The following is an 11,801-nucleotide window of genomic DNA, read 5'->3' as shown; positions in this document are numbered from 1 at the left end:
CCTGTTGGATATATGTACTTCCTGTTGGATATATGTACTTCCTGTTGGATGTGTACTTCCTGTTTGTCATTCAAGGCCTTCGTAAAACCGTGACTTCTCTTTGTCACTCACTTCCGTTAACGGACTTGCACTCATCCTGTTCTTTTTCGTGACGTCATCTCTACATGTACATGACTGTGTTTCCACTGGCGGATGTGTCTTCAGTTACAGACGGAGCGAACTTCTCCTAGCATTCAATGAGCTCTGGTGGTGTTGACATTTATAATATGTTTATGTTTACCTGGCTTGTTCCTGTTATTGTGAATAAAGTGTGTTTGTGTATTTGTGTAAAACAGCTTCAGGGTTTGTGTTTCTTCTGGTAATTTAGTAGTGTTTTTTCATGTAGCTATGGTACAATTGGTCTCTCCGACCGGATTTTTTCATCCAGATCACATTCTTCGAGGCTGTTTTGCTGATCAATTTTTCTTTCCAGGAGCATTCATTGGTGATTGTTTGTTGTCTTTGTAGAGATCTATGTCACAAGTTCATGCATTTCTGACATCACTTTTCATACCTACATGTATTTCATAGCGTACCGGTTGTGTGAATGCGTCATGTACGTGCAACGTTACGTTTGCGTCATTGTAAATGAGTCATGTGCGAATGCGTCTTGTGTGTGTCACTGTGAATGAGATGTGAATGAGGTGTTTCTTGTTTCTTACATTTTCATTTACAATTCTGGTGTGGTCGTTTTGTGCGTGTCATCACTATTCACACGGCATATTTCATTCGGTACGACATTTTGGTATCATGTTCTATTCAATTAGTTAGAGTTGTGTATTGCAAATTGGGCCAAATGCAGATAAGTGCATTTGTTATTTTCAGTTGTTTGAGCAACGGTGCTCTGGTCATATAATTTGATGATGTGTTGCATATACATGTACTCTTATAGTGATCAGTAACGTTACGTGTGTTTCATTCATTCACTGGTATTAAATTGTTACGTGACATATTTGTGCATAAGGTAGTGTTGAGCCGAAGACTATCGGGTGTAGAGATTCTAAATAAGAATCTAAGCATTTCGTCGTGGGTTTTAAGTGGAGAACCTTTGGAGCATACTTGTCGAGATTGGCACTAGCTGATTAGAAACGGTGCGTGCCAATTGCGACCGGTCATCTCGTATAAAGCAATTATTGTGCGGTGTAAAACATCCTCCCCTCAGTGTGTCTTTATTTTCATACTCAAGTACAATAGTACAATATGGCGGCAAGTTTAAATGAGTTGCTTGAGAAGAGGCGAATCACCAGAGGTCGCTTCACAAAATATATCACTGTGACAGATACAGCTGCTAAGGAAGCTGAAACACTTGTTGCTGATGATGAGTCTAATGAAAAAGATGTGCATATAGCGATACGTACAGCTCTTTCTTCATTCAAAAGGGTTGAGGAAGTTTATGGGGAGTTATCAGGAGTGCAGGATCAAATAGATTATCATGCAGACAATGATGCTCGCCTAAAAGCGGTGAAAGATGATGATGGTGAGGTGAGATACCTCAAAGCGTACAATCATATGTGTGCTTCGATACAAGGGTTAGAGGCATGTTTATCACCTGTGCAGGAAGCAAGTGAAGCATCCGGAAAATCTGCTAAATCTGAGTTCAGCCCGGAAATGTTTGCAGAAAGCTTGTCAAAGGCTCTCGCCGGAGTGAGCACTGGCGTTTCTGAGACACAACTAGAAGAAATTCTTTCTACGCTGACGCACAAGAAGCGAGTTATTCAGATCCCAAAATTCAAGGGCGATACTGAGCTATTTGATCAATGGCGAGATCTTGTGGGTGCAGAGGTTAGAAAACCTGGGTACAGTGACGTCGAGAAGACTCATGTTGTAATTTCATTACTCGATGGAGAGGTAGCAAAGTTGGTGTCTGGTTTGAAAGACCCAAGCTACGAAGAAATAATCGAGTTCTTAGAGAATCGTTACGGAGATGTGTTAGCTCGCATTGAGAAGGCTGTCAATGAGATAGCTAGTGTTCCAGTTGTAAAAAGTCCCACAGTTCGAGAGTTGGATCCTGTGCTGAACACACTGGTGGCAAACTGGAATTACATTAAGAAGAGGACACACGATGACCCAGAGCTCATCCGATCTAGTTGGATTCTCACTGCGTTAGTAAGGAGGAAGATGCCGAAGAGTTTGGTGAGAAAGTGGGACAGCGAACGAATCAAAGAAGAAAAGAGAACGACAGCTCCGTCCAACCTTCCAATTCGAATTGACGACTTGATCGAGAAGATCCAAGATGCAGTGAAGGTTGCTAGAAGGTCAGAGTCCCTTCCAAACGATCCAAAAAAGGAAAGATCATTTGAAAGGCGTCCATCTGGCCACGCCTTGAATGTGATCCCACAAACACAGGAGAGTACCGAAAGTCGGTGTGTCTTTTGTGATAATGCACACCAATCCTATTCGTGTCCGTCCGTTTCCAAGATGCGTGTTGAGGAGAGATGCGAGCGTGTGAAAGCAGCAAGGGCTTGCTTCAATTGCTTGTCGAGATTCCACATGGTAAAAACATGTCGATCTAGGGGATGCAAATCGTGTAAGAAGAATCACCATACTTTGCTCCACTTCGAGAAAAGAAGTGGAAGTGACAACGCTGCGAGAAGTAATGTATCAGGTTCTTCTAACCTTACATCAAAGGTACCACATCAGAACAAAGTTGAATCGACTGCAGGACTGGTCAAGTCTACTGGTTCAACGAATGTCGTCATGCAGAGCGGCATAGTCAAACTTGAGTCAAAGTCTAGGGTTGCGGAAGGTCGCGTGTTACTGGACACCGGGAGTGGTGTTACGTTCATTAGCCGTTCAATGGCAAAAAGATTGAATTTGAGAGGCCCCAAGGTTGAAGGTGAGTTCATCTTGGCAGGTGGAGAGGTGATGGCTACCACTACTGAGAAGGTCAAGTTCTATCTATCGGGAATTCTTCCTGGCTGGAAGGGAGAAGTTTTCGAAATTTCTGCGTACATTTTGGACAAGCCAAGTGCTCCGATAAATGCTGTCAACGTGGATTTCACCAAGATGAGTCATTTGAGGGGTCTACAGCTCGCGGAAAGATTTCCTATCCAGGCAAACTCTGAAGTGGATGTTCTTCTGGGCATTGAAGACACTCTCAACATCTTAAAAGAGAAGAGAATCAGAGGGCCTCCAGGAACGCCCATGGCACAGAAGACTCACATAGGCTGGATCCTATGTGGGCCGTACTCAACCCAGACCGAAGTCAACCGTACTTATTGTGTCCACCGCGTCAGCTTCCAAGAACAAAATGAAACTGAGATGGCAACCCGTTATTGGGACCTTGAACACCTGGGCATTCGTCCTAATGAGAGTAAGAACTCGACTGAACTTGAGACTTCGGCCTTGGAGCAACACCGAATGATGACAACACGAGTAGGAGACCATTATGTGACTGGATTACCACGTCATCCAAGTTACAAGGATAGGATCCTCAAAAGCAACAGAGCCTTAGCTACCAATCGTCTAATAGGACTCGAGAAGAGACTGAAGAGAGACCCCAGATTAGCATCCGAGTATGAAGCTCAGATTCAAGACCTGCTCTCAGCTGGAAGAGCCGAAAAGGTATTGGAGGATAGAGAGCCTGACAATCATCAGGTTTGGTACCTTCCTCACCATCCAGTCGTGCGAAGAGATAAGACGACGACCAAAGTGCGTGTTGTTTTTGATGGGTCCATGATTGGATATGAAGGTGTATCGTTAAATGAGACATTGCTGCCAGGGCCAGCATTGCAGCCGGATCTCCCAGGGGTTTTGTTGCGATTTAGACGCCACAGAGTGGCATTAGTGGCTGACATCGAGAAGATGTTCCTTCAAGTTAAAATGAGAAAAGAGGATCAGGATTCTCAGAGGTTCTTATGGAGAGGTTTGGACAAGTCCAAGGAACCGGAGGTTTATCGTTTAACAACGGTGACTTTTGGTCTCACTTCATCACCATTCTCAAGTATACAGACGATTCTTGACCACGTGAAGACAAAGAAGGAATCATATCCAAAAGCTGTCGCTGAGATCGAAGACAACATCTTCGTTGATGATGTTCTTACTGGTGAGGAATTAGTAGAAGACGCGGCAACTTTAACAACTGATTTGAAGACTGTTTTGTATGACGGAGGGTTTTCTTTGCGAAAATTTATTTCGAACAAGCCAGAGGCGCTATCTCATTTAGAAGAGAGAGACTTAGCTTCATTTCACAAGGTTGCAACATTTGCCGAGGAAAGCACAAAGACGCTGGGCGTGAAATACTCACCACGTGAAGATGTCCTCATGTTTTCCTTCCTTGAGAGAATGGACGATAGGCCGGTGGAGACTCGTCGTTCTGTTCTACAGCAGTTACACAGAGTATACGATCCGTTAGGAATGCTTTCTCCGTTCACCATAAAGGCAAAACAGATTTTCCAGAGAACATGGCTGACACAAGGGACATGGGACGACCCTTTACCCGAGGAGCTAGATCATGAATGGAGGACTTGGAAGGAACAAGTTGAGATCCTCGATGAAATCAAAGTTCCTCGATGCCTCAAACCTGAAGATTTCCAGAATCCAATTTACTCCCTCCATGGTTTTGGCGATGCGTGCGAAGCTTCCTACGGCAGTGCAATCTATCTCTTGGCTGAAGATAGACCATCTGGAAGGAAGTATTCTACACTGCTCTTTTCAAAGACTCGTCTGTCTCCTATTGGGAAGAGACGTAGCATTCCTGAGCTGGAACTCATTGCCGCGCTCATCAATGCTAGACTGGTGACATACGTCAGAAATGAACTCAAGCTGCTGATAGAGAAGACAACCTGTTGGACTGACTCTCAGGTCGTGTTGCACTGGATTTCAAAGCCAGCGTATACATGGCAAGTTTTCGTTGCTAATCGGGTGTCAGAGATTCAACAGCTTGTTAGACCACTGAATTGGAGATACGTGCCCGGCAAACTTAATCCTGCGGACCTATGCTCACGAGGTGTCACAGCGAGAGCAGTGGTCGACTCCGCACTGTGGTGGGATGGACCACTGTTTCTGAGGCAAAAGGAAACGGAGTGGCCCCCAATAATTGTGGTATCTAATGAAGCCGAGAAGGCTAACGAGAAGAAGAAGACAACAAGTACCGCGTTGGCGGTTTTGCCCAGTCAAAGAATCAAGGACTCCGAGGTAGAACAATATGTGGAGAAATTTTCAGACTATGAGAAATTCATCAGAGTCATGATGAGATTGAGGAGTTGGATCACACTATACCGAAGAGACAAAGCAAACAAAGATGTAGACACTGTCCGAGATGAGGGGAGTGATCGATTGAGTGAGAGGAGGAAGGAAGAACTTCATTGGATACAATGGGCCCAAGAGAAGCATTTCCAGAAGGAGATACAGAAGCTTAAAGCTGGAGAGAGTGTAGAGAAGACAAGTGTCATCGTCCAATTGAACCCATATTGGGATAAGCGATCACGAGTTATCCGCGTAGGTGGTCGCCTCAACTATGCCCCACTGCCAGAAGAAGTGAAGCACCCAATCGTTCTTCCGACTCACAATTCGTTCGTGAAGATGCTTGTGATGCATTACCACAAGATTACCTTGCATCCTGGAGCGGCTCAGACTCTAGCAAGTCTACGAAACAGATATTGGATTGTCCATGGGAAACAAGAGGTGCGGCGGATACTCAATACGTGCAAAACCTGTCGAGAACCTCTCAAGATCGACCAACGAATGGCACCTTTGCCAGAGGAGCGTATATCAATCGCACCAGCATTCACTAATGTCGGTGTCGATTTTGCTGGGCCACTCTTCGTGAGGGTCACAGTTGGAGGTGAATCAACAAGCAAAGTGTACATTTGTCTGTTTTCCTGTATGGTGACTAGGGCCATACACCTTGAGCTTGTCGAAACACTGACTACTGAGCAGTTTATGTTGGCCTTGCGGAGAATGATGAGCCGAAGAGGACGATGTCGGATGATGCTGTCGGACAACGCTAAAACTTTTAAGAAGGCTTCAGACATAGTCCAGAAGATTTTCAAGAAGCAGGATGATGTTAGAGACAAGTTAGAACAAGAGGGCATACGCTGGAAGTTCATCACTGAACGTGCTCCATGGCACGGTGGGTTTTACGAGAGAATGGTTGGATCGGTAAAGAGACCATTGAAGAAGGTTCTCGGGAAATCGAAGCTCACCCAGATTGAGCTGATGACTGTTTTAACGGAAGTAGAGGCAATGGTGAACTCGCGTCCATTGACCATGGTGTCGAGTGATACAGAGGATTGGTTGCCCCTCACTCCGGGGCACCTTGCCATAGGACGAAGCCCCAAGTCTCTTCCGGAGGTTGACAAGGTTACAGCACAGACCACACTTGGCAAGCGTTGGCGGTACCAACAGTCTCTTATGAAGCAATTTTGGAACAGATGGACAACAGAGTACCTTCTCCAACTCCAGCAGATGCGGAAGTGGACCGATGTAAGGGACAACCTTCAAGTTGGGGACGTTGTATTTTTGGCAGAAGAAGGGATGCGAAAGGGAGACTGGACGTTGGCCAAAGTGGAAGAGTTGCACCCAGGCAGGGACAACTTAGTGAGGTCCGTGACAGTGAGGACAGCTGCTGGTCTGAGACGGCGACCAGTACAGAAGTTAAGGTTACTTGAACCAGTAGATAATCAGTAGATTATCGCGTACGATTATTACTTATAGATTAGGACATGATGAAGTCATTGCAATTTCCGATGATAATGTTTGCACTACTAGTATACTTTGTTCAAACGATTCATATAGTAAAATGCTACAAGCGTAGCGCGCGCAAGCAACATAGAGATTTTGTTTTTAGTTTGTAGTGAAAATCTTTATACTTGGGTTAATTCGATTTTCAGAGGGGAGGATGTTCGGTTGTTGGTCAAATAGGACCTGAGTTAATTATTTTGTTACAACATGTATGGTGCTGGCTTGTGGTGGACGCCATCAAGAGACTTGTTTACAAACACAGTTTATTTTAGGCCTATGCACTTACCTTCTTACGTAAGTGCATAGGTTCATTTTCTATCAGTTTTCTTATACTCGCCCCATTCGTGTGCAGAGCTCTGTGGTGTGGAGACCAGAAGAACGTTTGCTCCTGTTTCTCCTTCTTGGACAATTTACTCCAAGGTTCGACGTTTGTGATTAATTCTTTCCAAGCATATAAATGGAAAAGAATGCTTTTCTAACTGTGTGTCGGGCTGTGTGTCTCGAGGGATATTTCAAACTATGTATTGGCACAGACCGACATAGACTCGTGCACATGTGATACAGCTATTTCGTAAAGTCGTTTAAAACAAGTCTCTGTGGCGGCCGCAAGGAGGGGCACTTTACGTTTACGTGTACGTGTACGTGTTGTCGTACTTCCTGTTGGATATATGTACTTCCTGTTGGATATATGTACTTCCTGTTGGATGTGTACTTCCTGTTTGTCATTCAAGGCCTTCGTAAAACCGTGACTTCTCTTTGTCACTCACTTCCGTTAACGGACTTGCACTCATCCTGTTCTTTTTCGTGACGTCATCTCTACATGTACATGACTGTGTTTCCACTGGCGGATGTGTCTTCAGTTACAGACGGAGCGAACTTCTCCTAGCATTCAATGAGCTCTGGTGGTGTTGACATTTATAATATGTTTATGTTTACCTGGCTTGTTCCTGTTATTGTGAATAAAGTGTGTTTGTGTATTTGTGTAAAACAGCTTCAGGGTTTGTGTTTCTTCTGGTAATTTAGTAGTGTTTTTTCATGTAGCTATGGTACAACGTATTTCTTATCTATCTTGAGTTGGTGGACGTATTTCTTACCTATCTTGAGTTAGTGGACGTATTTCTTACCTATCTTGAGTTGGTGGATGTATTTCTTACATATCTTCAATTGGTAGACGTATTTCTTACCTATCTTGAGTTGGTAGACGTATTTCTTACCTATCTTGAGTTGGTAGACGTATTTCTCACCTCTCTTGAGTTGGTAGAAGTATTTCTTACCTATCTTGAGTTGGTAGACGTTTTTCTTACCTATCTTGAGTTGGTGGACTTATTTCTTTCATATCCTGAGTTGGTCGACGTATTTCAATTTCAATTTCAATTTCAAAAACTTTATTGAGCACCAACATAAAATTATATACATAGTAAAACAACAGTGATGAAAATACAAATAAAACATATGGTCCAAATAACAGTAAAACTAGGTGCCCTTACCTTAGGACGTTGGAGGGAGCCCTATAGCAGCTATCAACATGAAGATCAGTGGCGAGTCGTCGAAGTAGGCTACTATTAGTCGCTTGTATTCTTTTCGTCACGACATTTGGTAAACCTTGCCTGTTTTGATTTCATTTTTGTCAAAGTGACTGTAGGCGGGGTCGATTGTAAGTTCCCTCCTTTCAAGGGTGGCTGTAAACAAATATAAATATACAATCATCAGAAAAGTTGATTTTTCAACCAACATTGACGCAAAAGTTTGTACGTGTAAAAGAATTGTAATTTAAAAAAAATAGTGCTCATCAATCTATTACTGGGAGGGGACGTACATGATGTTCCGTATGATTGAATGGGAGAGATAAGGACCTGAGACTTCGTAACACTCGAGCAACGTTTAGAGTTGAAGTTCAATGATATGCCTTGAGATTGCAACAACAGCTGATTCTTGCTATGTTGTGATATAGTTCAAAGGATTATTGGCAGGAGCAAAGGAATACGATTTAAACAAAAACAATGAATGATATTTAGGACGTTAATAGTAAGAACTGTTTTATACATCTTATATACAATGGTAAGAAACGAAATATCCGCATGGACACCAAGTATATGGTTTCAAGAGTTTCCAACCATATTTGGATATATCAAGATGGAAGCGGCACAAACAATAGTGAGTTTCCGCATTGCTCACGAACAACGATTACGATTACGAATTCTTTGTATGAGTGCATGTAATCTGTTCAATCACAAAGAAATCGTAATCGTAATCGTTGTTCGTGAGCAATGCGGAAACTCACTAATAACCTAACTCAGGCCAACCGTATATTTGACCTGAGTATTGCGCATGCAAACTTTAATTCTCTACGGTGAAGCAAGATAAATTTAATGAGTTTCTGGTTTGAATCAATAAAATATCAATGGTCCAGAGTGACGAAAAAGATAGATTGGACAATATCGTCTCACAGCAAGTACAAGGCGCACATGACTATCAAAATAATTCAAAAAAATATTGATTTTCTGCTTTAGTCTGGCGATTTTGACACTTTTCGAATTCGATCGACCAATGGTTTTAGAAGCTTCGCTATAAATGCTCCTTGAAGTTTCGCAGGTCCTTGCATCAGCTCAACTACTAGAAGTGGAAAACACCAAGAAAATTATGATCGATTCATTGTCAACTGAACTTCCAGTATTGCGAAGATTTGATTTATTTTTCATCACGGCAATTATGTGCCTCATAAGCTCAATAAGAAGTACGGACTTCGCTGTGATATTTGCGCCACTTTCAAATGACGCTGAGATCGGATTTATATACCAACAAAACAGTGTCTGGTTAGACCCGAGGTCACGACTACACTGCTCTATAAGCTGCTCACATCACGATCTAGTAGCCGGGTTCAGTTTTAAGAAGCAAGGCAAAACTAACACTTGCTTCTTTCTGGGTCGGTGTTGTCAGTTGAAGTTTACGAATGGTTTGATTACTAAAATCATGAGAAAAAAGGTAAATACTTTTTGGCTAATTGGCTACAGTGAGAGGTCCCAGAAAGATAGAGCCAACTAGATACTTCATGTGAGACTGCAGAAGAGCAGAATGCCAGAGCGTCGCCCTCTTCGCCACTGTAAAACAATAGGTTTGGTTGCATTCACGTAAAATTTTCATTGGACACCCGATAAAAGTCATTATGTGGTTCATGAAATGAATTTCTTGGAGGGCGCAATTAACTGTGCACCCAGCCATGGCCTTAAAATCAACTCCCGGTGTAAAACGAATGGACATCCTAGGAATGCAGGACCTCATACAATAGCTGTGTATTGTCAACGAATGTGGTTAATGGTTTGGTTAAGGTTAGTTACATAATCCTCAACAAAGGAACTCGGCGACTCTATTCACTTTAATAACAAAAGGACCGGACTCAGATTACGGGGGGACTTGCATTTCTTTTACGTGTAAAAGGAATCTAAGTCCGGTCCTTTTGTTAAAGTGAATAGAGTCGCCGAGTTCCTTTGTTGAAGATTATGTAGCTAACCCTAACAAAACCATTTACCACATCCGTTGACAATACACAGCTATTGTAAGGTCCTGCATTCCTAGGATGTCCATTCCTTTTACATCGGGTCTAAATTCACTTTTTTTAAAAGGGGCAAATATGAACCCTAAAACGTCAGACCCTATACAGACTATAGAGGTTATCACGGTTCATGCTAAGTATTCTAAAACACCTGAATTTAGAATGAACCGCACTTTACAGTGTAAAGGTTACCAATACGAATTGGGTTGGTGCAAAATATGGAAGCATTCAAGAAGCATCTAAAACCACATTATGCGCTATTTAATTTGAGATGTTTGAGAATAGAAATTGATGCCTTTCTGTTGGTATTGATTGTCTCACCAAATCCGCGCCGGTTGAGTAAAAATGCTTGCAAAATCCTCGGCTACACCTCGGTTTTAGTCTACATTTTAACTCCTCCCTCGCGGTTTTGGTGAGACAACCAATACCTCCAATTCCTTTTAAGGCCAAATGTAATTATTTTTTTATGAAAAATTTGTAGAAAATTGACACCATGTACTGATAAAATGTGTTAAAACAGGTTTGAATGAATTGCTGGCTTATGACACTGACCTCATAATCTTGTTAAATCTTAGTTGGACGTTTCCAATATACTCGATCATTTATTATCTCTTCAATGGATACTGTTTCAAGGGAAAGCGTCAGATGAATCATCAATACAAAACGTTTTCCCTTTCATCGCGTTTCTGGATGTCATCTCCCGGGAAAGGTGTCTTCAACGGCTTCGAGGCCTGTTTTGATGAATTTTCAAATTTTTACGTGGTAGAAATGAGACATCGAAGAAGTGTGGTCTATATTTTCCGTAGAAGACGTTATTATCATAAGAGGAAGCTGCTGTTCATCACAGGACATTTTGCACACGATAAGGTTAAATTCCTTCTTGGAAATTTAGCGGTATTTAAATTAAGATCGAAAAAGAGCCGCATCATAAATGCTAAAAATGGGCATAACGCTGGCTCGTATACCTTAGAATTGCCACGAAAAGAGGACGAGTTGCTTTGTTTAAATGAAATAACAGTCAAGGGCACTGCAAAAGAAGCATTTGTGATGTACCACATATGGCGAAATAGGAAGAAGCTTTTGGCATTCGGACGTTACAACATCGTTTTAATAAAACAAAGTCATGACAGAGTAAATACATTTGACCATTTGATGCAAAACGGAACCGAGTTGAAAGTGTTCAATACAGATCAGAAATCAAGGACAAGTCATTATTTCACTCTTCACATTACCAGTACTGATGACATTATTGTTAGGAATGTGAAATGTATACTTCTGTTTACAAGGAGGAGCAATTACAAAGAGAGTTTGGTAGTTCGAGGGATGATATGGCTACCAGAGCTGACATCTCCAGTTTGGGGTATTAATCGTGACATCGAGTGGAATGGCAGAAGCCTCTTGTCAATTTGTCGCCTGAGGAAGACAACATTAGTGGTTATATCTGTTGGAATACCACGATTACATAACATTTGGCACGATGAGGAAATATCGGTTAGTGTTCTGAGCAAAGTTCAAGATGGCTTGGCGT

The 11,801-nt window shown here is 42.3% G+C and overlaps 1 protein-coding gene across 1 annotated transcript; it reads left to right on the top strand.

The window, feature by feature from the left end:
- The first annotated feature begins 1,239 nt into the window (after nucleotides 1–1,239).
- Nucleotides 1,240–6,669, top strand: LOC135496989 (uncharacterized). Its single transcript, XM_064786603.1, has one exon. It carries the CDS (start codon nucleotides 1,240–1,242, stop codon nucleotides 6,667–6,669), a length of 5,430 nt encoding a protein of 1,809 aa, XP_064642673.1.
- The last annotated feature ends 5,132 nt before the right edge of the window (nucleotides 6,670–11,801 follow it).

Source organism: Lineus longissimus, chromosome 1, assembly GCF_910592395.1.
Source record: "Lineus longissimus chromosome 1, tnLinLong1.2, whole genome shotgun sequence".
NCBI lineage: Eukaryota > Metazoa > Nemertea > Pilidiophora > Heteronemertea > Lineidae > Lineus > Lineus longissimus.
This window is presented reverse-complemented; position numbering and strand designations above follow the sequence as displayed.